This window comes from Coturnix japonica, chromosome 9 (assembly GCF_001577835.2).
Source record: "Coturnix japonica isolate 7356 chromosome 9, Coturnix japonica 2.1, whole genome shotgun sequence".
NCBI classification, from domain to species: Eukaryota; Metazoa; Chordata; class Aves; order Galliformes; family Phasianidae; genus Coturnix; species Coturnix japonica.
The window spans coordinates 15,032,095-15,060,029 of NC_029524.1; the positions used below are offsets into that span (position 1 = coordinate 15,032,095).

At 42.3% G+C, this 27,935-nt stretch overlaps 1 protein-coding gene across 4 annotated transcripts; it reads right to left on the reverse strand.

Moving 5' to 3' along the window:
• Positions 1–27,934, reverse strand: FXR1 (FMR1 autosomal homolog 1). Of its 4 annotated transcripts, none has more exons than XM_015871609.2 (17): positions 27,804–27,934; positions 19,267–19,319; positions 15,980–16,073; positions 14,614–14,685; positions 13,924–14,072; positions 13,189–13,282; positions 12,086–12,202; positions 11,820–11,990; positions 8,879–8,957; positions 8,430–8,539; positions 7,456–7,542; positions 6,858–7,065; positions 5,695–5,862; positions 4,833–5,033; positions 3,994–4,074; positions 1,530–1,621; positions 1–1,024 (listed from the first exon to the last, which is right to left on the reverse strand). In XM_015871609.2, the coding sequence occupies exons 1-17, from the start codon at positions 27,852–27,854 to the stop codon at positions 854–856; spliced, it is 1,998 nt and encodes a 665-aa protein (XP_015727095.1). In that variant the 5' UTR covers positions 27,855–27,934; the 3' UTR covers positions 1–853. The 4 variants fall into 4 exon arrangements, with proteins under 4 accessions (XP_015727095.1, XP_015727094.1, XP_015727097.1 ...); XM_015871608.2 differs by having other exon boundaries at positions 5,695–5,898; XM_015871611.2 differs by lacking the exon at positions 3,994–4,074.
• Between the last annotated feature and the right edge of the window lies 1 nt (position 27,935).

Here is a 27,935-nt window from a genome sequence, read left to right on the forward strand (position 1 = left end):
ACAGATGGAAGATCAAAGTTTATTTTCTTTTACTACCAGCATACAAAAAAAACATATTGCACATCAAACAACCAAAACAAAAATAAAAATACTCTACTAAGGACTAACATATGGAGTTTATACAGAATAAACTTTCTGGAAATTGATCTTTTCAGTAGTTCAGGTTATGTCTTAATGGACATGACTAATTCAGCTTAGTGTTAACTAAAGCTATGTTTGATTTTTAAATACTGTACAGTTTAATAAATAAACCAAACAAAGCCTCAATGTAGAACAGTCACTGCCAATGTCACCCAGTATCCCTGCAGATTATGAGAATTTAACAAATGTATTCCAGTGGTCTGCAGATTTTTCCTCTACATACAGCATTTAAAAAACATGTATTAAAACAGACCAGTTTCCAGACTAAACTAATGGAGAAATTACATTTCAGTGCAAAATATTTTAGACTGCATTTCTTTCTAGTATTCCTCAGGTGAAGAAGTGGTTGCATATTATTAAAAATGTAACAAAAGCAGCTAATGCTTTCATAAAGAGTATTATGTTAGGGATCCCCCTCACATCTCTGCCGTATTTTGAAAACAAAATAACATTTCCTATAGCCAGCAATTTTGTTTATTTAAATGTTACATATACTATCTCAAGGCACATCTGATGATATATTTATAACACAGTAGGTGTCAAAGTATGTTTAACATATGATTTCTTCAGGATCCCTCCCCTTTCTGTATTCCAAAATGGAGGAACTGAAAGTGCGGTGTCAAGACTGGCGATCCATATTCTATCTTTGGCAAGCTTATACAAGCACTATTTTAAATGTAATGTAGAAGAACTGTAAACTAGGAACTTCAGTTTATGAAACACCATTCAGCACTGCTTCTTCCTGATTATTTCCCTCCTCCTGAACAGTAACTTTCTTTTCATCAGGGCTGTGCTGTAATTTAGAAGGCTCATCCACAGCAGGTGTAGCAGGACCATTCACTGCCTTTTCAGAAGGGCTATTTTCATCAATCGTATCTTTTGTCTTAAGAAAGAGAGAAAAAAAGAAATACAGAATAGCATTAGAAGAATCCATAAAAACACAGAATGCAATGTAAATTCCTCTCTGGCTCACACAGCAACACTGAAATAGGAAATGTCTGTTGATCGCTTGCATCTGTTCTGTCATTGACAGCATCCTGATCTTTACATCCTCCCCTCTTCCCCCCCCCATCTATACAATGTTATACGGATTAATTCTCAAGACTCATACAGCAAAATAAGCAATAATTTGCACATTTTATCATGCAATGCTACAGTAATAAATGTATTGCAATAACCGAAGTCCTTTAAGCATTACAGCCATCACTGATGATGCACTGATAATTCTACAAGTTAGAGCTCAGTTCTGTTTACTGTGAACTGGTGTTACTCTTAACGATCTGTTCCTGAACTCAGAGCTCTCAATGAAAATGATGTAAATCGAGCATTCCTTTACTGTTTTCGCACAAAGGAAGAGAAAAGGAAATGTACATTAAAAATCCTCTTACCGCTTCTTTCTTGGTTTTGGCTAGTGTCTCCTTCGGAGGGTTTCTCTGTCTACTCTGAGATTCAGCTCGTGATATATAATCAGCTACTGTTACTGTTCAAGGAAAACAAAATTAGTGATGCTCATATTAGATGTTTAATTTAGCATTCAAACTTCATACCCTTATTCTGCACAGTCACACTATCACTGGGAGCTACCTCACAAAAGGCCTTGACTCTACAGGTCAGCAACTACATAGCAAGGATCAGTTCTTTTATGTTAAAAAGTGGAATTTTCACCAAAATCTGTGGTAGCTGGTGGTGATCTGAAGGCAGAATCTTGAAATCAATTGATAAAATAATGTTTCTGTCCTGATTGTAAATTTTATCTGAAAAGAAGGGATTTCTATACCTGACTTCAGGAGATCAAGACTGCAGGCTCTTTATACCCGTACACTTGTTAAATCGGGATTTTAACTATCTTCAGTAGTGATGAATTTCACACTAATAAAATGAATGCAGGTTAAAATACAAAATCAACTGGGGGGGGGAGGTTCAGAGTATGTTATCACTTACAACAGAGCAGCATTCAAATCGCTGTTACTTCCATGAAGCAACTGACAAGAGAACTCACCCTCCTGGTACTCAAAAGTCAATCCACCTCTGGCCTGCGGGCAGGTGGGCAACTGCTGCTGTGCGTACAGGCACTGCAGGTGGCACTGTATGAGTAGGCCTGTACTCCAAAGCAGGACAGCCATGCTTGCACTGCTATGGCTACACTTACTGGTTGCTGGCCAGGGACTCTCTGACCTCCTTTCTTCTCACCACCTCAGCACATGTTCTTGTAGCTTGGTTTTGTCTTATCCCGCCCTCTCGTAACCACAACAATTGAGAGTCAACTCTATTTTTGGAATATACAGTACTACAAATTTAAATATACATTTGTATCTTTGATGAGCTAAAGCACATTAGAGTTGGCAAGCATTACCTACTAACAGTACAGTCAATTGTATTTAGTATACCATGCATTCAGGTGAACTATTTTCCTGGGTTTAATCAATAACTGTGTAAGAATCCTGTATCAGCAGAGCAAGCACAAGTTCTCTGTTACATTAACTAGGCTCTTAACTGGGTCCCTGTGTTATTGCTGAGACCAAGGGAGTCTCTGCACAAGACTTCTCTAAGTGATGTTTTGTACCCGACTCTAATACAGGGATGAAGCATGTTTCACACACAGTGTAAAACACCGATCCTTAATACTTTCAAGTGTAATAGGAACCCAGGAACTACAGAAGCAGACTCCTTGTATTCAGGAGGAAGAGTTCCTCCTCTCCATTTCATTCTCTATAGAAGTAGTGAATACATGTGATGATTAACTTGGAGCATTTGTCACATAGCGTGTGAGTACCAACGCTCTTACTGGCTGTATCAAAAATACCTATTATTGAAATTGGAAGTGCTATTTTAAACAAAGGAATCAATGGGAAAAAATAAGAACTTTCTGGGGATTTGGTTCTGTTCCTGGAATGTTTGCATTTAAAGAGAAACACTTCACACGTTGTAGAGATGCCAGCCATCTCCTCCACCCCTTTATGAACTGTATCACTGTGTTACCCAACTACAGAATGCTGACAAGCTTAACAGCTTACTTTTTATTCTCCTTATGTTTTAATTACTGTGAGGCAACAACCTTATTTCTTCTAAACCCAATATTGTCTGAGCACCACAGATAGACAGGAAACAAATGTGGGTGATGTTGTGATCTTTTGAGCCTGTCAATCTACAAGACCTCCTGTGACTACCTTAAGGCACATACAAGAGCTTTCTGAACAGGGCATTACACTGAAACAAGCTAGTTCACCTTTATCATCTCCAGTGTTAGTACACACAAAAGAAGTGCAACAAGCCACAACAACAAAAACTGAAAACATGCAATTTCATTTAAATTCCTCCTCCGTCCCACCCTCAATTTGTGGATGATTTACAATGCTCACAAAAGCTGAAGACTGACAGCAGAAGTTTCAGTCAAGCTCTGGACTGGCAGTTACCGTGCAGGTTCCCTCGCAGAGCTCTGCCAGGGCACCTACAGCCTGCCAGGCCACCTCTGCTCCTCAGCCAGTGCTGAAAAGGTTGTGTCACATTCAGTGCAAGTGTGCAGACGCAAGTGAGTGCAGATCATGAACTTTCATTTATGTCTTGATCCCGGACTACTGAAGTCAACAGAAGATTAGCTATTGACTTCAATGAGAACCGGATCGTAAGCTTCAATTGTATTTCCAAGCACAAAGTTAGACATTATAAATTAGTTCCATTAGACAGATTAAGAACTTTTAAAAGTTCTCCTAGTGCAAGAAACATCTTTCATCTTTATCTAGTAGTCTTATTAGTTATTAACCTTTGTATATTATGCAGCTATATGTAAAACAGCAGACACAACATTCTCTCATGCTTTTGACCTGAGAATACCCACAGCTCCACTCGAATTACCTGGCTGTCTATCTTCTGCCTGACCCCTGAAGCGACGCCTGCGGCTACGATTGCGTCGCTGGGGTTTTTTGTCACTATCATCTGCAATTGCAAAGTTTACCATGAACTATTTCTGATGAAAAAATATTCTTCAGCAGTTTCAGCATGGAGCATTTAAAATTGCTTCTGTTAAAAAAGACAGGCTAAGAAACAGGCTAAGTAAGACAGGCTGAAAGAACAACATATTTATATTGAAAGCATACACAATGAAAAAGCTAGATGTTACTATTTTGCTTCTGGCTCATGAAAACATTTAGGCATATGCTTAATGACCTCAGGTTTCATTTATTAAACAACCATACGTCAGGTTTTAGCCACAACCACAAAATAAGGTGTTTTTTTTTCTACACTATTAAACAGCAAATTATATTCTCATCCCAATAAGTATCAAAAGAGAATTTACTTAAGCAGAAACTGGGTAGAGATGAATTAACAGCCGCTTAAGCAGCTTTCCTACCCTGACACTGAGGTAACGGAGGACAGACAGAACGCTGATCTATAACAGCACCGTGTTTCTATGAAAACAGCAGTACAAACAGGAAACAAAGTTAGTCTTTGGTATCTCCATCAGATAGGTTTTACAAAAGAGGCATACGAAAGAGCATATGAACATACTAATGGAGCTCAGTAAACAAGATATTTCATGGCAGAGCCATGGAGGTAGAAGTCTTCCTTTAATCAGACAGCAACCTTTAACAGAACAATGACTCATCACTAATAGAAATGAACACTACACTTACATGGATAACTCTTTTCTCTTACAAACTTGTTCTGGGACTATCAACTAGCCGTTTACATACCTAAACCATTCTCATTAACAGAAGCTGTATCAGACTCTGTCATTCCATCCATTAGAACAGCATCTTCATCAGTCCTTCGCCTGCGTGACCTCCTGCGCCGGTTGCTACTGTGGTGAGATTCACTGGCATCAGTATCCACAGTCTGGTCCGACTCTGTATTATCAAGTAAGCTGTAAGGGTTGCTGTCCGGATCTTTAAGCACTAAAAAAAACAAGAAGTTTTTATTTAAGATACTGAGTCAGACACGTCATCTTCCAGACTGGCTTCAATATGTGGTTTCAAACATTAAGCAACCTTATGACAAGGTATAAGCACTATAGTCCTGTGCATACTGGCTCCTCTCTGACACTCTAATCCAACAACATAATCCTCTGAGACACCACAGCGTGGCACGTACGTTACTGCATCACAAAGACTTCAAGGGAACATTTAAAGAACTTTTTACTTTAAGGCATTTGTGTGTAAAAATCCCTTTCACTTCATCAGCTTGATGGCAATGCTGACGCTACTGAAGCGCTGTGAATTATTACTTTATCAGAATGTGACTGTGCTAACTTTCATTCTTTCATTTCTTCTCTCCTGTATCTAAAAGAAAAGCTTAACTCAAAAGGCAACCACGAGTAGCATGGCAAAGATCTGTAATGTTCAGTGACGTCATTATTGCCTGTCTACAGCTGAGGAAGGAAATGAAGATCATTACAAGCAGAAGATGATCAACAGAAATCTAATGATAGCGCATGATAAAATATCATGGACCTTCACTGAAATACCAGTTTATTAAGATTACAGTGTAAAAAGGGAATGTTCAGAAAGGCTAGAGAAAAAGCAGCAAGGAACAGAGATGCACTTTGAGATGAAGTACCAGAGCTAATGGATGACTTGCCACCACGAGGTCCGCCACGTCCACGGCCTCCAGACACACTGCGCCCTCGTCCTCCAGGACGTCGCCTATTGTCACGCTGATGTCTGCTTTCTCTGTCATCTTCTCCTGCCAAGGACCAGTCACTAAGTTCATCTTTTCTCTCAGATTCTGTTTCAGAGGGATTAGAGAGCTCAGAGTTTGTACCTTGTACAAGAAGGAAAAGAAAATTGGAAGTGAATATGAAATTTGAGATTGTATTCTGGTTTCAGATTCTCAACCAGCAGGCCTAGCCTTAGATTTTATACACATACATAAGAATATACAAATTCAAAATAAACTCTAATACAAGGATGCAATTACAAAAACAAAAACATCTAAATGTGCACAAATAAAAATATGTAGAGTTTCAGCTACCTAAGTACTACGCTTCTTCAGTCTGTTTGCAGTAGGATGAGAAATAAGGGCTCTAAAATTACTCAAATGGCAATTAATGTGTGTGGATCCATCAAGGACTGAACGCTATTTGCTGTGCACACACTGCAGGCATTCGATGCAGTTTCTAGGCAACTTCTCTGAAATTCCCAAGGACAACTTCACCACCTCACAGCTAATGGCTGTTGCTAAGCAACCCCATCTGGCTGCAGTAATGCTTCAATTTAGCTGTTTATATTAAATATTGCTTATAACTTCCCTTTGTTTCTGAGCTAACCAAACCCGCACAGTTTTTTACTACTAAGAAATTAATCACCCACCATTTATTTCAAGCATCCAGGAACTCTCCCTACTAACAATTCTGGAATAAAGATATCCCGACTCCTATGGCTCTAACATGCAATTCTTGCTGTTTTACAGCGAAAAACCCCCACACGTTGCCAAATGAAAGTCTGAATATTGCACACATATAAACCAACTGAACATCAACTACACTTACTGAAACAACCTGCCAGAAAAGAGTAAATAATAGAAGCATCACCATTCAGAAAAAAGAGAAATCCAAGCAGGTTTTCTGAGCTACGTGAAAAATCAAATGGCAATTCTGAATTTTCCACTGTACCTTTACTCACCTGTTCAACACACAAAGAAACCTACAAAAAGTTAGAACTCAACAGCACACTGAGGATTCACCCGACAGCTGCTCTGGAGGTGATAGCAAACCAACTTACCGTAGCCGGATGTGTAACTGGGGCCTCTGCGGCCTCTCCCTCTTCCGCTGTATGATCTGGAACCTTGCACTGAGGAGAGGGTACTCTCATCAGTTGTGTAACCCTTTTCTTTCTCAGGGACTCTAGCAGAGGAAGGTCTGAAGCCCATACCAATCTGACGCAGCTGTTCATCAATCTGGAGCCTTTCCAGTCTTAGTTGTTCTACCTCCTATATAAATGGAAACAAGACACGTCAGAGGAAGAAATGTTACTTCTCCCCCATAAAATACCACCGTCCCTTCAGCCTCATCCTAAATCAACAACACAACACTGATGTGGAGAAAGCAATCACATACTACTTCTCAGATACCACTTAAAGCAGTGCTCTCTGCAGTCCGGCTCTTTCAGTACCAACAGGAAGCAGCAGCCATGATCATGCTTTAAAAGGCCTAAATAACACTTAGACAAGGGGAGGTTTCGGGGCACCAAGCCTCAATTCCCAGTAGTCTACAGCCAAACAGCTGATCAGCTGCAAACCCTTCTGAAGTTGTTTCTCAGATATCCTGTACTCCATTAGAAGCTTTTTATACAACTTTGTTTTTCCTTCTGAAACACTTACCTTCAGGTACGCAATGTGGTATTCTAGGAGAACCTGGACATTTCCAATGCTTTCTTTGGTACCCACAAATACAAATGGTACCATTCCCTATAGAAACAAAACAAAACAAAACACCTTGCTTTCAAGAAGAACATCATCAAAACACTTCATCCTTAATCTATAAAAGCAATCTGAACAGTAACTGAATCTTACACAGCAAAGATACACTAGAAACAGCCCAGAGTCTGGGATAAGGGCTTCTCTGCTAAGGACTTCAGACTGCCCATAGTGCTCCCAACACCCTACTCTACCACCCAAGGTAATCTGACATACAGTTTCTATGTACCACTGGTTGCCCCTGCAACACAATTGCTGCACACGTTTCTATCACAGCAGCTGTGTATAAAGGTATCCAGAGATTCCTGACGAGTGCCCAGTGGTTATCTAAACCAACTTGGCAAGAGGAAGAAGCTTTGGACTATTTTATGCTATGTTCTCATCTGTTTAAAATATATATGACCCAAATTAGTGTTTCCAGTGTTGCCAGCTATACAACTACGCTGTACATAGGAGGTAGGTTTTTGCTCCTGAAGCAAGTATGTTTCTTGAGCTGTTTCATACAAGACTCACTGCACAATGCCATTCTGAAAAAGACCTAAAAATCAATTTCTACAGCTATAAGAGCTGTAAGGTGGGCTTTGTTAAACGATCCATAAGCACAACTCTACCACAGAGGCCATGGTTTCTTAAAACAAACATCACCATTACAGGTTAGCCATGAAAAACAAGGATGCATAGGCCACAAAGTCTATAGTTACAAACTGAATAATGACACCGAGATGTAACAGTAACCCCACTCTAAGGAAGTAATGCAGCACTCTGCTCCAGACATTTTCACTCTCTGCAGGTGTTTTCTGGTGTTTTCTTTGTTAAAGGATTCAAAACAACTCATTTCAAAATAAAAATGCAAACACAGGAAGAACTGAAGTACTCACATCTTCACGAGGCAGTTTATTTTCATTATCTCCTTCAATCCTCACCCTGACGACTCCAGACTTGTCTACAATCTCCTGAATCACTTTCCCATTTTTTCCAATAACTTTTCCTTCACAGAGAAAGAAGAGTTATTTTAGACCAGCGTACAAAACGTTCAGAACAGGTTTTTGTATACCAAGAACTGTTGTCACTTCTCTCCCCTCTACCTTCTACCTTCCCACCCCTCAAGATTTTTTCCCATGTCATACACATAAATGAAAACTGCCCAAAAACATTTCAAGAGTTAAAATAACGTGCAGTTTCTTGATAATTCCCTGATGCACAAAGTCTTAAAAGATGAATCACTTCCTATATAGATGGAAAGCCCAACAAGGCACTTGCACCTAAAGCTTTATGCACAGTCATGCTGCGTGTGCTCCCTTCCTACAGGTTAAGGAGCATTACGTACCAACAAGGTTCCTGGGAACCTGAATAAAATCCTCCACAAACTCCAAGTAACTTCTTGCCTTTTTCACAGCTTCAGCAGTCTGAAAAGTAAAAATAAATAAATAAGTGAAAGCAATACATTAAAAACAAAACCCTGCAGCAACACCCACGGGGCACCACAAGAGTCAACATTTTAAATAACAAAATTAGTGGTTCCGGCCACACCTCAGTCATAAAGCTTTCTAAGACATGACACTATCACTGGCTCATGGGAACAACTTCTATCATTCAAAGTTTCAGTAGGAAATGATAGAAATTAAGCAGCAATAAATGTCTGCAGGTCCTACAGATACTGCAAGGAGGAATAAACAGCACAAAACTGCCACCAGTGAAAGCACAGTCAGCATCTAGTCAGCAATGACAGCGTTGACACACTGATGCTTCAGCCCTTTCATCTGTCATCCTTTGTGCAACACAGGAGACAGATGCCACCTGGGCCTTCACATTAAATTTAACCAAGTCCTAGAGGGACGTAACATTCACAAACCTGCAATTCTGGCACAGGTAAAAATGCTAAGGAGAGAACTACGGGCAATATGGATTTCAAGATGAAACAAGCAATGAAGCATGGAAGAAGAGACAAACAGGAAGTGATTGCAGGAAGCAGAGCTATTTGCATTCTCACAGTAACAGATAAAACGACCAACATCAACACGCAGTAGCATTTTATGCTCCGTGAGCTCTGCAGGGAGGACACGACTGGGAGCTCCATGCCCTGCCTCAGAGGTACCATGATCGCTTCTTTCCCAAAGAAAGAAGGGTCAGTGACTGCTGTCGCATGAACAGCCACAACAAGGAACACAGCTGCAAGGACTGGTGTCCTCCAATACACACAGAGTGTATCTGTGCTTTGCTGCAAACACTTGGAATTTTTATGCAACGTGACTCATTCACAGCCCAACATGAGACAGCACAGAGCACTGATTGGATACATCTTTGCAGCCAGTAATTCAGAACAGGAACACAATGACCACATACGCAGGGGAAGAAAACACATCTCCAAGACTCCAGTTAGCAGGAACTGTCTTAATTTCTAGGCAGAGAATAGATGTGCACTCCTGCTTGGTTACTCCATACGGTCCCCCATACAATCAAGACACTTCCAGTTTATTTGCACAGTATTTAACAAAGATTACAAGCAGGATGTTTTCCTAAATCCAGTGTTATTCCTACTATTTCTGAAGCATCACAGCCCTAAACCAAAGCGTGAAACAAAACCTGCATGGCTGCAGATTTCAAGGAAAACGTTGTTTAACACAGCTGCTAATACAGATACAGCAGACAGACTCACACATCTACTATAAATGGTGAGGCCACCTCTGGAGCTTCAGATTCATTCAGTCAACCAAGAGCAGTGTTTGGAAGCCTCTCCAGAGTCACAGTAGCTCTTTTAGACCTTCCCAAACAGGAAAAATTACCTCTGTCCGTCATTTGAGAAGCCCAGTCCCATGCAGGGAAGTGCTTCCTAAATCACAGCCAGGAACTGGTTTTTTTGTTGTGATGAACTTGATTTCTCCTCCCAGAACAAAACCAAAACAAGAAGTATGTTCTTCTCCTACTTTAAATGGAATAGAGTCCTAAATGGTCCTAAAGAACAGCCTTCCCTCCAAATGGAAAACAACAACTAAGTCTCCTGGAATATTACTATTCTTCCATCCAGAGGCAGTTAACGTAACACCTAAGTATCTTAAAATGGGTATAACATGGAAGAACCTCAGGAATTGCACATGCAATTCAATTTTACCAGTAAGGAAGCTCTAACAGAAAGTTTTCTGTTTCAGATGAGGCTCTCTCCCTCTGAGGAACCAAATTATTTCAGAAGCATGGATAACCCAGCTCACTACCTAAGCTCTCAAGTTCACAGTACTGTGGGTTCTATGTACCACAAACGAGGAGCTCAGTCAGAAGGGGGAGTGCTCAGGAATCAAAGCAATTTTGATTACACAGGAAAAAGCATAAACAGAATCCTACACAGCTTCATTTCTTTCTAATTTTGTAGCTTCCCAGTATTCCTCAAAATGCATCTCCTGGTTCTTCCCTCAGAGATTCTGGCTCTGAGAAACACTAAACCTCACTGCAAAACATAATCATGGGAGATCCTCAGACTCTATGACGTCAAAGATATGGGGTCACTATTCCCACACATTTCTGAGTGCAAAACAGCCTGAACATGCAGCAGGCATTAGGGTCTGGCTGCTTGCCAGCACCAGCAGAAAAGAGGCAAAAAGCAGACAAACAGATACAGATGCAAGATCCTTAGTAACATGGACTACTTGGGTTGCCAAGGAAGGACAAAGCTGGTGCTGTCAACAGGCACTTGTGAGATTTAAAGCACATCAGGTAAGAGACATACACAAATGGAACATAACTCAGGGCAAACCAGCAGTTCTTCACCTAATCCATCATTAATTGGCCAAAACAAAACCAGCATTAAAAGGCCAAATTACAAAGAAGCCAATACATGCCTAAATGTATTTGGCTCAGCTAGAGGACAGACACCACACAGATTAAGCAAAACCAGACATGAACCAGCAGGCGGGTAGCAGGGGGAGGGCACCAATAACAGCACAGGAAGCCAAAAAGAAGTTAAACATTCCATCAAATAAGATAGCAGTCAACAACACCTCACTCAGGTTGACTGACGTACATGGTGCAGCTACCCTGTATCTGTGCAATAGCACTTGGACTGATTAGGACAGAACACATCTCAGGGAAACCAACACTGCAACCAAGTCTTGTATTTCACCTACATGTAGCACAAGCTGCCACAGTGCAAACGTGAGCATGGATATCCAAATGAGTGCCAGGCAATTTCTGCTCCAGCTCTGTGTAAAGCTCTCACCACTCTGAACACAGATAGTGAGCAAAATGCTCACCAGATTCACGCAAAGCTCCTTCCTTACCTCCCCATAGATTCTGAAAGTACCGGTGTCCTCCTCAAGTTCAATTGCAGTAACTCCTGGAACCTTCCTGGCTTGTTGTATGTTACTGCCATGGGTTCCTATAGCAAGTCCCATTAAATCTTCTCTGACTACAAATTCCTCATGAAATGCTGCTGCAAGCTGCTTTGTGCACTGAAAGGAAAAAGGAAAACAAGGCTCATGTGCATCCCATCGACATCAAGTACAGGGACTGCTTCAAGCAACAAGAACTTCAAGCTACTGCTTACTTCTAAGTGTTTTGTAGCTTCTTCATTTCTTGACATGAGCATAAGTTTGGTGCGAATGCTGCGCAAATGCATGTCACTCAGTATATTCACTCTCTTCACTGTTGCTTCACTGGCAGACTAAAGAAAAGAAAACAGACGTTAACTTTCAGTTTTTAGTGAAAGGCACATTTCAAGGATGAATTAGGAACCTGTGTATTTAAATAAATTGTAAATGTAAGCTACACTTCCAGCACATGGAAACGTCCATAGACATTATTCTTCCACAAAACAAAGAATGAAAAATCCCACACTATCTTTACTAACTCACATTATGTTTAACACTAGAAGTCTTGTTGCCATCTACACGGTAGTTCCTTGCCTTTGATGTTCCAAACCAAATGAAATGTTATTCTACCATATTATACTCATCACTCATTGACTCCCTGGTCTGATTCAACTGGATACGATTAAATAAGCAAACATGCAGAGAAACTAATATCAGGAAAAGTCTATGTAGAAAAACAAAGCAAACACAGAAAAATCTAAGTGAAGAATTCCTGAATGGCTTTGCTTGTAAAGAAATTTCACATTTGAAAAGGCCAACTAAGCTGTTTTTGCAAAAGCTCCCTTAGTCTACATAGTATTGAGTTTGGTCCCTCCCTATGATTCAGGCTCTGGGCTTCCTGCTAATCCGCACTACCCACCTGTCAGTTCACACCCTGGCTTTTGTGATGTGAGCTGATGCAGCTCTTCATCTGGAAACCCAGTTGTGGGTCAAAGCACGGAGTGTAATACTGCACAGGTGGAACCTACTGCTCTCAAGCAGAGTAAGGTAGTTAGCTTTGAGCAATCCACACCAAACAGTGAAGCAGCCCTCAGTCTGTTATGATTGTCGTCCATACCTGAAAGCTGTTCCTAAATTTAGGCTAACTGCAGAGCAGAACTTAGAACCCCCTCCAAAGGCCTGCCCCCACACATCTACACATCTGCATATATTAAACTGCTCACAGCTTACACAGCTCTTGAAGTTAGACCGCAATCCATAGAAATGTACAGACGGTTACAGCACTACCATACAGATGTAATGAAATTCATGCAACATTCACACAAAAATAGTTACTTACAAGTATTATTAGCTGAGCAGTTTCAGCATGATAGAAAATTCTACATGCTCCAACAGCTTTCTTGAAATCTTTATGTGCATTTTCATTAGCGCATCTAAAGAGATAAATGACTTGTCTTAAGAAGTTGCATCAAAACAAAAAAGAGTAACAGAATGACCCGGGTTGGAAGGGACCTTTAAGGATCATGCAGTTCCATTCCCTCAGCCATGGGCAGTGATGGCACCCACTGGACCCAGACCAGGCACCCACAGCTCTGGGAGGCTTCAGTCAGTGCCTCATCGTCCTCTGAGCGAAGAATTTCCTCCCAGCACCTAATCTAATTCCCCTTGTCCTATCACTTTTTGACCATGTAATAATAAAACCAGATCCCAGAATGTTTTACTAGTTTATAGTGAGGAACGTTCAGTTCTCTCTTTCTGTGCTGCCAGAGTTTATTTCTCCATGAGGCATCTCTCAGAGCCAGAGACATGCTGTGAGTTCATCAGCTACATAAGCCTGCAGCATGACTTGAAGATCCCACCTGAGCATCTGCTTTCTGTCCCCAGCCCAAGCCCTCAGCAGAGACCCCAGCCAGTAAATTCAAACTCAGCTACAGCAGCCACAGCCACCCTTATGATTCCTAATGGAGCTGCACATGACCCTCAAAAATAACATCCCAACTCCACCCCCCACCCCCACTCAAATTCTTTCCATTAAAAGAATTGCCTTATTATTAAAATACACATAACTACTCACGCATCTCTCAGATCTTCAGGAACATCCACCGTGCACTTGAAAAACGTGTTCTTTTTGACAGTTTTATTTTGATTCACAGGTCGGAGCCTTTCGTAAGTCACGATTTCATTGTAAGTGGCATCACAAGCAGCATACTCAATGACGTAGAACTATGGAAGAATTGTTTTTTTCTGAATGGTAACTTCAGTAACCACAAAAGCCAAAAGTAAAACAAGTTCTGCACGTGCAAAAACAAACAAACTAAACCACTGTTTTTCCACTACACTCAATTGAAATGTAGGTACAAACAGAACCACCATCAAAGCACTTTTGTAGATAGAGAGTGCTGAACTACTAGAATTAGATTTGCAGTCTGAACAGTGATCATAATCACAACTGAGGCTTATTACTTTATTATTTCTTAGAGCCAACTTCAGTTCACAAAGAAGGATTTTTGGAAGCCATGTACAGCATGCATGCATACAGTTCTCCATGCACTTTAATTACTAATAATCAGAATGTGCCGCTCAGCTATAAAAACACACTCCCAGTTGTATAAACACAGCATGGGTCATTTCAAAGTGATCTCAGCTTAAAAATCTGTCCTGTCATACTTTTGTACTGGTAGTTTCTTCATCTTTTGCATTATAAAGAACTTTTGTATTTACTTTATCTAACAAAGCAGCGTGAAAGCAGCAGTAAGGAGTTTACCTCTCCTTTCATCATTCGAACTTTTGCCAGCCACCAACCACAAGGCTCTTGATCGTTTGCTCTAGAATAAACCTGAAAACAAAAGCAGTTAAACACAAGTGAAAAAACAATATGTAAAGCACGGACAGACATAATTGAGTTGCCTACATTTATGATCAGAGAGGAGCATCTCAACTCCTCTAGTTCTCATTACAATGGAACAGTATGCTGCTCAGAAATATCTTTTGCCTTCAATATTATTACTTTGTGCTTCTTGCACAAGTTCTCATTACTTTGCAAGGATCATTGACAGATTTCCTTTCTATATTTCACCAACTATACAACAGAAATTGCTAGAGGGACACAAAGCCTTAAGAAAACACTTAATTCAGTGGTGATTCCTCACTAAACTTAAAGACTCTCTTAACACCAAAGATTCTCATACAGAAGGAACTCCAAAATTAAGGTTTTATTTTGCCTTTGGATAATTTGACAAACTTAAGACATCACAAACAACCACATATTTTTATTTAACAAACACTACTAACAGTACAAGACCAAATACAGAACCAGTGCTATCCAAAGCTTTCTGGTTTTCCTGGTCTTCTAATCATTTGTATGCAGACTAAACAAGAAATTTAAGTTAAGTGAAGAAATCTGAGGTAAAAAATGCCTTGAGATTAACCTCTAACAAAACCAAGGGGTTCCATGCATTTTGAATAAAAATAGAAATATCAAGCACACACAGGCAGCATTGCTTACATTATATGCCCAGAACTGTAACAGCATCTTAAAGATACGTGACTTCAATGACAAGAAAAACAGGACGTTCAACTGTGGCAATCACTAAAACTACTATGGCACACCAGGGACACAACACACACCTTATAATGTCCTGGTGTAATGTGTGATTTCTTGTTAACACTGCTTCTCCATAGAACAGCTAATACACACTGTTCCCTCCAAGATATTTACAGACAAGATATTTCACTCTGACTGAAACCCAGGTTATTGAGACATATTTAAACTTTCATAACTAAAAATCTCCAGCAGTTCTCATGAGAACTGAGAATTAGCAAGTTTGGTTTTCATCTCTTAAAATACTGGGCTCTATTTCAAATTTTAGATGAAAATCAAGTTCCACTGGTAATTTTCTGAGAAAAAAAAGACCCCTTAATTTCAGACAGCTTCTCTGCAAGCAAAACCTGCTGTCTTTCAAAGCGCTAAGAGAACACAAATGTTTTTTATTTACCAGCTTAATAAATCCATTACTTGAGACACACTCCATTTTCATTCCCCACTAATCTACTTATAATCACCATCATCTCAAAGAGACGCTCAGTTATGTAACAGAACAGCTCATTAGCCAACATCTGGATCAACTCACCTCCACTTCATCTCCTTCACCAATTTCCTTCTTGATATCAGGAGGTGGAGGTAATCTGACTTCATTAAAGGGTACCTGGCGCTCTGGCTGCCAACTGAAAGTTGAAGAGATTACACATCAGTTCCAGAATTTTTCTGTTGTTTTCTTAAAGTCTTTATTGTTAGAACTCTAAGTTTAGTTAACTCTCACTCATTTCATATTATCAAGCCTGTTTCTTCATTCCCAGGAAGCAATCTTCAAAAGCAAAGTTGCAAAACAACGCTGTCAATACAAAAACATAGCTGGGAGGATATGTAGTACCAGAACACTTCTTCAGTTAACTTCAAAAGAAAGTTCAATGGACTGTTTCCACTGAATTGATTTTATAAACCCTCCACAAGATCAGATGCCATACTGAGATGTGTGCTGCTCCATGACAGCCTTGGGAATGTGCAAATTCATCCTTGTAATCCACCTTGAGGTTTGTCCATTTTTTCAGCATTTTAACACTGACAATCCCATTGGCACTCACCATTGTAACTACTTACTATCAGTTTGTAAGCATTCCAGGAAAATCCAACTGTGTTTCCTAATAAAACTTTAGGATTTTATCTACAACTATTTCAAGCAATCTCCAACAGGAGTCTGGCAAAGAGATTCATTTCAAAACACAACTGCCTACTAATACTGATTACTACTATGCATGTCAAATTAATAAGCTAACTTCTTGTACAGAAAGGCTACTTATTTTTCTGTATTTGGTTCTGCAAGGCTTCTTATTTGTAGAGCTGTACATTTCAGATGTATTTATGAAGTCTTGTAGAGTAACTGATGTCCTCAGTATTCTCTTATAATTCCTTTATTCTCCATAAATCTTTCAGGAAGCCATGAAGCTGTTTCTCAACTCAAAATGCCAACTGAAGATAGACTAAAATAAAGCCAACACTGCCACCAACAATGACAACAAAAAACCTTACAACATCCAAGGGACTTGGACGTGGTACCTGTCCAAGTATTCCAACATCAATCATTTATGAACACCCTCAAGACCACATCAGGTACAGACAGACCCAAAGGGTTATTGCAGTTTTGCCCCAGCCATGGCTGTACAGTTCACTTTTCTCCTAACTACAGGGTAACTTTGAAAAAACACCATCTCCAATGCACAAGGAGCATTATGGATGGCTTTTGTTGAAGATGGAAAGTATTTTTGTCAAGAAGTGTCACTTAAATCTCATTTTTACCTCTGAAAAACAGTCAAGGAGGTTGGAAAAAAATCTCTTGTGATTTAATCATGCTTGTAACTGCAATGGTCACTAACCTCGGGATCTGTGTACTGCCTTTTTCCTCCCCTCATGAAGTTATTACTCTCACAGATGCAAAGGATAATGGTAAGAGTTGAGAACAAAATGCATCCCCTTGATTACAAGCTATATAAAAGTTCAATTTGGAAACAGTCAACACAATGATCATAAATGAACAACGGGATACAAATTGCTGTAAACAACTGAGCTGCTTAAAGCTCTCCTGAGAATTTCAGCTGTGCACTGCAGGTTATGAATCCAGCAAGTGGGAGCTTAGAGAAGTTACAGACTGCCCACAATGAGATGCAACAACTGAAGAGACCTCGGCACTCCAAGACAATCTTAGAGCTGTATGTAGCAGCTTTGCTTCCATCTCCGGAGGATCTCCATCTACTGTAAGGAGACAGTACAGCAATGACTCACTCATTGCAGCTATAAGGTATTTTGATATATATATATAACAAACAGGGAGAAATGTACACAGTAGGCTTGGTTTTGAGAATATGACTTAAAGTTCTGATGGCCTGAAGTCAAAAACTGGAGCAACTCACCAGCAAAATCATCACTGGCAGTTGGTGCTGGTTCACCAGCTTTGGGAACCTTGTGATAGCTATAGATAAGGACCAGTAAACAACAGCAGAAAATATGAACTGAATGCCATTAGCAGACACTCACTTTGCTAAGTGCTGATCACTATCACAACAGAAGAATGCATTCCGGATGCTACTCTCCAGCCAATTCCAATTTGATTAAAGCCCTTATGAATTTAACTCAGTAAAAAGGGTAATTTATCAGATTTACATCATGGCACAACTAGAGTAGCACATACTTCCTGATAAGGTCTATTTTTGGTCAGCAAAGCACTCAACTTTTGTTGTAGATCACCCTTTTCAGAATGAAGTTGCTGCTGCCACACAGTCAGTAAAACACATTGATGACACAGATATAAACCAGCAGAAACATGTTTGCCAATAATTAAACACCTGCTGTGAACTACAGGCACTTCCTTTAGCTCAGTTGGCTCGTGGTGTGAAAGCATGTGCCTTGAAGGCAAAGAACATCTACTCTTACAGAAAAGTAACGTGGATGTTGAATGTGAAACTGAAGATCAACAAGATGAGGATGAAGAAGCAGATCAGTGGGGTTCTGTGGGGGACAGTGAGAATGGAGAAGGAGTGGGGTGTTAAGAACACCATGAAGAGCTTCCATCACCACCCCAGGAAGTCCTAGCTACAGCTGCCACTTCATCTTCTAACCAATTTTTGTAGAAGAAAAGCTAGAAAACAGGTTAGAAAGAAAGACTAGATTTGCAGAGTAAAAAAGCAGGATCATCATTTTTTCCCCAGGATTTTTTCATGCAGGCATTACACATACATACACATACAAACATCCCAGCATTACATAAACCATTCATACAATATTGTGCATATATACAAGCAAGCTTCCCACTATTATGCCTCTTCCTCATCTTCCTTCCAGAAAGGCTGAGCGATGAACCTGCAGGCTGGTGCTGGCAGCTCAGGAACCACTTGCACATCAAAAGCTGACACATTTCTGGAAGTTGATTTTTTATGCATGTATATCCTGCACTTGTTAAAAGAAGTCACTCCATCAGGGTATTTGTATTGTTTTTTCTGGCCGATGGTGCTGATCACATTCCCCGTGTTAGACACAGAAAGAACTGCTCAGGAAACAGAGCTACTCAAGTACTTTCCATCTTTCTTTGCTGTAGGTATTAAGAATATAGACAGCTGCCACTTCTTTCTAATTAAATCTGTCCACTGCATCCACAGGCGTTACTAAAATATCAAAATAAGAAGTCAAGGAGTGCTTAATTGACTCTGTGACTTCTGACACCACAGCTATTTAAGGAATCAGTTCACGGAAACTGAATACAACAGTGAACCCGTATTCCTAGAACCAGCTTTCTAACCAAGTCTACTTCCCCTTCACATCAAAACAAACACAACAGTACACAAATGATTTTTAAGATAAAATACTTACTTGTTTTCAAACACAACAGTGAGTGAATCCTCATGAACATCTTTGATAAATCCCTGAAACAAAAACAAAGTTGTTGTAAGACACGTGGAATCACAACAGGGCAGCAATTTCAGCACAGCCTGAAACCACCACTGCTGTAATGGTCTGAATGTAGGAAAGCTCCCACACAATCCCACTGCATGATGAGGCTGCTTCACATTCTCAGCTCACTGCTCTAAGAATTAGTTCCAGGTGGACTATTTGAAGTAACAGACACATTTACAAGTGAATTACCACTTTCAAAGTTTACTGTTTTCCTTACAGGCACGCACAAGTACTTTACACAAGCAAAATGAGACAGCTGCAGTGCCAGGGTAAGGAGTCCATCCCAAAATAAGGTCCAATAGCTGAGCACAGCACTGTTTGATTTTTCACTTCTTAAACAAACAAGCAAAAAAAAAAGAAATAAGAGTCCCAAACAACTGCCCTTCAGTACAGCAGGACCTGAAGGATGGATAAAACTTGGCACCAAAGGCTGCTATATGGCCTCTTCACTATGTCATCATAGTGTGCAGTCAAATACCCACTGCACCTCACAGAAAAGCAAAGAACACAGGATGTTTCATGTTATTTCGTGTGACATTTTTATGATCTTGGGAACAACTGCAGCAAAATCCCATTTTTCTTCCCTTTGAAAAACAAAAGGCTTTTTAGCAGTGCAGCGATTATATCAAAAACCTGAAGACAAAGAACAACCTGATGGAAAGAGTTATACTCCAAAACCCATGCAGAAATTAAGGAGCCCCCATCTCGTAGACAGGGGAGGAAGGCACGCTGCAAACACAAGGGAACAGAAGAAAGGCACAAGATGACAAAAAATAACAAAATAAGGAAAGGTTTTCTAATGACTCCTGTGCTGGTATGTGACCAAGCACAGAAGACCGAGAAGGAATCTGCAGTTTCAGATGAGAAGACGGTTCCGTAAGTTCCTTAAGAAGGGCTCCAGGAAACCTGCTTAATGGATTACATTCCCTTCACAACCTGCCAGCTGAGGAGGGCAAAGAAGTGTCAGCTGTGTGAGCACAGCACCCACAGACATTGTGTCAGCTCAGCAAAAGGCACCTCAACGTGGGCTCCATGTGCCTGACAGTCGCTGCACGAGCCCTCCATGACAGCTGGCTGCAAGGGGCCGAAGGAATGAACCCTCTTGGACCCAAACCTCTACTTGTGCAACACCAGTGAAGGATAGCAGGATAGCATTCACTTGAAACCTGAGTGCCTGCTCCCTAAGCATTGCTCGCAAGACACCTGCCAGCAGTGCAAGGAACTACTTGTAGCACAAACAGCCGGGTAATCCCCAACACACCAGGCCACCAGAAACCAAAGTCACCTTGCTCAACCACCCATTGCGCTCCTAATGAAATAAACCCTGTTAAAGGCCACCCTGCCACTGCCAGGCAGGGAAGGAAAAGCCCTTAGAGACAGACAGACAGTCATTCCAATTTCATTAAAAATATGTAAGAAAAATCCCTCATCACGGACCAGGTTTACATGGTCCAGCACTGCTGCAATGCCAACTTAGTGGCAGCAAGCAATATTTACCTGAGATTTAAACCCTTACTACAAGCAGCATTTTATCTACACTGTCACCATGTGAGTTTCAGGAGCTCCTTGGCACTAACAGCCCCTCACTGGCTGCACTGGCAGTGCCACACAGGAGCACCACGAGTGCAGGTATGCACTGTTTGCTATACACTATCAGTGCAACATTCCCAGTTGGCACGCTCTGACTCTTTACTACACAGCACTCATATGAGAAATACTTCAGAAGAGATAAGCCAACATTTATCAGGTATTTGCTTCAGGTCACAAAGGACAAATAAAACATTTAATACAACCGTACCTAAATAAACCTGAAAAAGGTCTGCCCAGAGTCCAGCTGTACGAACACAAGATGGACACTGAAGGAGTATCACGTTTTTCAGAAATCCCAAGGTTTAATTCCTCCTCTTCTGGTCAGTTTCCTTTCTATCGGGGGAGGAAGGCAACACTTACAGCAACAGAAGTGCAGCAGCGGGAGGCACAGAGCAGCACCACCAGGAAGAATTCATACCGGTTTTCAATCATTCCGCAATAAATTCCTTGGCTATTATCACCAAGCAATGTGTCAAAATATGGAACCATTTGTGAAGAGTCAGAAGTCCTCTCTGATTTCCTACCTATAGCCCTGGCCTCTGCTATGAGCATCATCAGCCATCACCTGAGATAAAACCAGACAGATTTCACACACATGATGACATTTACTGCCATTTTTTTTCCAATGGTCAATTCTTTTAAAAAACACTTCACAGTTCTGCTCAAAACTTGAGAAATTAAGATATTTTGAATGAAGCAGATTTACTTTTTACATTAAAAGTCCCATTCCATACTACACATTTCGAAGGGTCTCTTTAGATGAGGTCAGATGAACACCAAGTTTTCTTTTTTCCCCAGATGGTTTTTCACACAGGAATTTTCGAGGAGCTCTTTATCACCAAGGTAACCTACGTACACAGATTTGTATTCTGACTTTGCATTCCTGCTGTCTTACACTGTATCAGAACCATTTCTTGCCAGGTTCAATGATTACACACCTTCACTTTCCTTCAACCAAACAGGTTGCTCTTACTGTCATTTAATTTAGCAGCAATAGCTACAGATGGACAAAGCCAATACCTAAACTCAAGAGCTCTTCTGCACAGGTAGAGAGGCAGAGCAAGCCAACAGGAGAGCATGCACCACCAACAAATATACTGGCATAAAAGCAGCAATACTGTTGTATGAGCAACCACCTCACACATAACATTTCCTAATGTGTTTGACACCACACAAAGTTGCTGATGAGAAGAAAAATTAATGTGCGACTTCACCTTGCCAGACCTCAGCTTTGGCCCATCCAGATCTTCATGTCAGTCACTCAGCACATCTCTGGAAGCCCATGTATGTGCTGAGAGCTGCTCACGAGGCAGCAGGGACTCTACTGTACTACACTATTAATGGTGTGCAGATCGCAGCGCTCCATGCAGACCTGTCTCTGCCACTCACTGGGCAGGAACCAACTCCCAGCACCTGTAAGCTGAGAGCTGCCACAGCCAGTGCTTGCCAGCTGCATTTGGGATCTGAGACCCAGCAAAGTTAACACAAGGCAATACTGTACCATGTATGAACAGAAGGGCAGGATACTAAAAAGAGACCACATGCCACCAAAACCACCACAGCTGGGAATTCCTCATCTCACAACGAGCAGCACACGCAGAGTCTTCCCCTTTTACCTGGGTTCTGCACACGGATTTAGGATTAGGATCTGCTTATGCCATAAACGGATCGAGACTTACTGAAGTGCCCTCACAGTGAACTGTGCTTGTGGACACATACACACCCATATTTGTTTTTTACATCCAGTTCCTCACAGTCACAAAATCCATCTAATAGTCAGATGCAATCTGAGATCACTCTTCAACCTGCTTTCAGAACAGCCAACCCCAAGCACAACAGTCCAACCTGAAATGAAGGTGCTGCCAGTGTGGCTGCAGGGATCCCTTCCCAGCAGACAGATGCTGTGCTGCTTCTGAACCACATCCACTGCACAACGAGCTGCACTGGGAGCACCGGGCACAGCTGAGCACATCTCCAACAGTGAACACTTGGCATCCAGCACTGCAGAGCGCTCCTGAATCACCGACATAAAGGTCAAGAAGCCCATATCCAATTACCAGTCCTTTCACTCCTGTCAGAACCAAGGACTTTTAGTATTTTAAACCAACAGTTCTACACCTCTGTCTCGCATATCAAATACAAAGCCTCCTGCTTAATTATTACTATTCCATCCTGACCCCCATACAGAAATATCAAAGCAAACACAGGAAGCTTGTAAACAATCAGGGTGCTCAGCCCAGTGGTTTGAACCTCAAAGTGCTCTTTCCATTGGAAATGCTCAGCTCACAGACCAGAGGCCATGCATTGCGAGCAGGCATCAGGTAGGAAGTAATACTCAACTCCTATTACAATTCCAACAACCACAGTTTTATTTATGCCATTACTACTTATCTCCGTTCACAGTCATCATTTTCATGTGTAAATTCAAGAGTCCTCATGAGTCACACAAGAGCCTCAGCACTGAATCTCCTGGTTTAGGCTGATGAATGAAGTCTAAATGACTCAGGTTATTTATGCTGCTTTCTTCATGTGCATGTTCCCAAAGGGCAAAACTTCTGAAAGATGCCCTCCATGCACCGTGTATGTGAGGAATCAATAATCACTGCCTGCAGTGTCTGCCTTTTATCAGCCTAAGAGAGACAAGACAATGACTCTTCAATGGCAACAACTAGAGACAGTTCATGCACCGGTCCACACAAGTTCCAAGATCAGTAACAACCTTAAAATGTCTGAGATTTCCCATTCAGTAAGGCAAGATGTAATAAGTAAGTGCTGTCCATCAGGAGACAGTGGAAGCCTTCACAAAAGTAAAAAAAAAAAAAATCACCCTCGTTCTACTTACTGTAGTGCTTCCTGGTGTAATAATTGGGCACCAACACCCGCATAAGCCTCTTAATGACAGTTTCCTATTTTACTGTCAAGCTAAAAAACAAACATATCATGAAGTTTTCAAAGCTACTCATTAGGACTTCAAAACACCATTACATTTTTATTGATATATGTTTCTGCACAGAACTACACACTGTGCTCTGACATGGTAACTGTGTATGTTTGGTGGCCCTGCCAGGCAGGGGGGTTGGAACTACATGATCCTTGAGGTCCCTTCCAACCCGGGTCATTCTGTGATGGTACACATAGAAACACCATGCACTTCTTCCATCATTTCCTCCTGCAGTAGCATTTAGGCTGCTCTCCATCTGAACACCCAGCTCAGCTCCTGCTCCCAGAGCTACAGCCAGGTCTGTTACCAGACCCACACCAAACCCACACCTCCTACCATGGGCACCAAGGATGTGCTACTGAACCTGGCAGCTGAGGGTGAAAAGTCAAAGCCTACTTCCCATTTCTGCCATTTTTATCTCAATGCAGCTCCTACTGCAGAATGGGAAGACTACCAGGGCATGGCACGTACCGGAGTTTATTCTTTAGTAGATGGAAATCCCTACAGCAATGAAAGCAGTGAATCTCCAGCTGCTCAGATGTCCCCAAAAGGCTCCATGTGCAATAAGCTATTTACTGCTCAGCTTATGGACTCTGGCATCATTTTATTTCATGCAGACACACAAACTCGTACAACAAGAAGTGGAACCGTGGCTCACATTTGCATATAGACTAAATTTTCCTTTCATTCTTGGCAATGTACAGCTCACAGCTGACAGAACGCAGGGCAATGAGGACACAGCCAAGCAGAAGAGGATGCCCTCAATACCAGGAAACACCTCTTTGCCTCTGTGAGTAATGGAGCACTGACACAGGCTGCCCACAGGGTATGGAAAATCCTCCATGGAGATCTCCAAAAGCTGCTGGGATGTGGTGCAGAGCGCTGTGCTCTACCCAGGCGGCTCTGCTTAAGCATGGGTTGAACCAGACAGACCCAGATGTCCCTTCCAACCAGTCCCTAATTCTGGGACTCAGTGATCTACATCTGTGCGACAGCACAGCAGAAAACCATCAGCCTGAGAACACTGCAGTCAAGCCAAGACAGGACTGGGAGCACTCAAGCTTTACTCTCTCCAACCCAGTCTGAGCCCAAAGAATTCCACCCATGTTTGGTCATTTCATACTGAAAAAAAAACCAAACATCCAACAAACTAATGAAGTCTGCTCTGATGCCTCAAAGAAAATAGATCTACCTGCAATGTAGAACTCAAGTAGGTCCCATCAGCCCTCCTGAGGTCAGGATCAACATGCCTTTAGCAGCTGCAATTGTTAACTAAAGTGGTTTGTCACCCCATTCTCCAGCTGTTCCACCACACAAACCTCGTCCTTTCCATGAGAGCACAACTCCTTTAGATTAAAGATGGCACTGATGGGGCTCAGACAACAGATGAGTAACACCAACAGACGCAGTGTGCTTTGCTGCAGGGATTGGCTGAACGTGCTCTGCTGTCTAATGCTGGAGAACTTGGGGTAAGATGCAAAAGAAATGCTGTTCTGTCCTCTGGATTGGAATATTCATTTGAAGCAAAGGGGAAAGAAAACATGCAATCATGTCTGGAGATACACAACAAAAGGTTCAGTTTAAAACATACCATTTCTTTTTAGAACAAAAGAATCTTACTTGATGTCTACCACAACCACGGTTACTTTCCACTAATACATGCATCAAGAAAAAACATTCTTATTCTTCATGTATTTTAATAAAGAGCATAATTTTTCTTATTAGTTGATAGCAATCCCAGTTTTACCCACCATGGTCATACCTGCAGTAACCACTCCAACAGATGCAATCACTACTGTTACTACAGCTGAGTTGCAGACCATATTAACAACCAATTAGAAAAACCATCGTGTAATAGTTTACATAATTCCTTTGGTCTTTATCTCTGCTGGCATAGCAGGATCCCTCTCACGTCATTTACCAGGAGGAATGTTGTGATAATGAATCTAAATTCAGACTGTTCTGAGCGCAAACTTCAAACGTTATCCCCTCTTATAGTCTTACAAATGTCAACACCAATCCTCGGTGAGCACTTTCTACATGAGGCTGACACCCCTTCCTCCTTTTCTTCCCAAGCTTTACACAGCAGTTCCTAGTAGCGCTACTCAGTCCCACAGCACAGGCATAACCTCACCTCTAGGACTCACAAAATGGAGCCAGACGCTCAGATTTCAAAAAAAAAGTGTTTTAAGATCACTTTTCTACTTGCGTCTATTGTGTTTCGGGATGGATTTTGTGCACCACAGTGACTGTTTAGAGCTGGGGCTTCTACAGGCCCAAGCACTCTAACCTGCCCACTCCCCAAGAAGCAAAAGGCTTTCAACATTGGGCCTAATCCCCATTTAGCTGGTCTGAAATAATGACATTTTGAAGCAAAACTTCTGCTCGTTTGCCACCATCCAGAAGGCTGAACACATGATGGGGCTAATCCGAGCCTGACAATTCGCACTGACTCAGGAGACGTCATTATTGCAGAATTTAAATCAGGCTTATTGCAATAAATGCTGTACACACAGCTCCAGGAATTCAGCACACCTCCTAATGCTCCCATTAGTCCCACATTCCCCTGAAGCAGAAGAAAGAACCAGCACATGCTTCATCCTTTGCCCAAGACCATAGGGCAGCAAATGGAAAAGCTAAGAGGGGTGTCTCCAAATTCCATGTTTCCTAATGGGCAGGAAAAATAATCAACGTTGTTTTTAGGCAAGCCGTGTTCAAAATACAGGTGATTTTGATGTGGGTTTCTGCGTGGTTATTTGTAATGCTCCTAAAAACGTATCTGATATGCAACATTTATTATCTATGGATTTTGGCAAAAAGAACGAAGAGAAGCACCTAGCAAGGGCACGGAGCTTATCTCATTACATTCCTTCCTCCTAAGATTATCTCCTATTTGTCTCTTTTAATAGACAGCCAGTTGCAAAACAGCAAAAACCCGAAGCACCCGGCCCCGACTCCTGCATTCAGCTGCTCACAATCCCCTGCCCGCCCCAATCACTCGGATTCCCAACGACTCCCGGCCCGATCCCACAGATGCGAGCAGGAAAATGGGAGGCAGTGAGGGCCGCCCCCCGGCCCCGAGCAGCGCCGCGCTCAGTCCCGCCCCGCGCCGGCGGGTCCCGGTGTGAGCGCAGGGCTGAGCAGCACAATGCTGCGGGAACCAAACAGCGGCTGTGGCCATAAAAAGAGCGGAGCGTTAACGACTGCCCCGGGCTGAGGGCAATGAGTGACGGGCACAGCTGAGGGCACGGAGCACGGATCCCGTACCAACCCGGCATTCCGGGGAGGCTGATGGCGAAGGAAGCCTTCTGATGACATAAATAAACCCGAAATCGTTACAGAATTATTTCAGATATTCTAGAAGACATTATTTCTGGCTCCGTTCCCCCCATTCAGCCCCAAACCCCACCCGCGGTCCCCGCTTCCCCCCCAGCAGCCGCAGAACCCCCACACAACCGCAACCCCCACACAACCCCGCCCCTCCCCGCGGCTCCTTCCCCCTCAGCCGGAAAGGCCCCTCACCGCCTCACAGCACCGCCATACCCCGCCATACACCGCCATACCCCGCCAGTACACGCCATAACCCCGCTCATTACCCCGCCCATACCCCGCCATACCCCGCGATACCCCGCCATACACACGCCAGACACCGCCATACCCTGCCGATACACCGCATACCCCGCCATTACACCGCCCGATACCCCGCCATACCCCGCCATACACCGCCATACCCCGCCATACACCGCCATACACCGCCATACACCGCCATACACCGCCATACACCGCCACACCCCGACACCCCCACGCCGCCCCCCCCTTCCCGGCCCATCTCGGAGGCTCCGTTCCCGGCCGCCCCCCGCTCCCGTCCCCCAGCACAACACGCAGAGCCCCACACGGCTCCAGCCCCGCCTGGCGCCCGTACCTTGTAGAAGGCCCCATTGGAGCCGCGCACTTCCACCGTCAGCTCCTCCATGTTGCGGGCGCAAAGGACGGCGGGACGTGCTTCTAGAAACTGTCACCACGGGGGGGAGCGCTGCCCGGGCTCCCCTCCCCC

Excerpts from the sequence above, each read along its gene's own strand:
- FXR1 (XM_015871608.2), bottom strand. The coding sequence starts at position 27,854 with ATGGAGGAGCTGACGGTGGAAGTGCGCGGCTCCAATGGGGCCTTCTAC. Across the intron at positions 8,540-8,878 it reads GGTTCCCAGGAACCTTGTTG|GAAAAGTTATTGGAAAAAAT; the intron begins GTACGTAATGCT and ends TTCTCTGTGAAG. Across the intron at positions 5,034-5,694 it reads CAAGTCATCCATTAGCTCTG|TGCTTAAAGATCCGGACAGC; the intron begins GTACTTCATCTC and ends TGTTTTTTTTAG.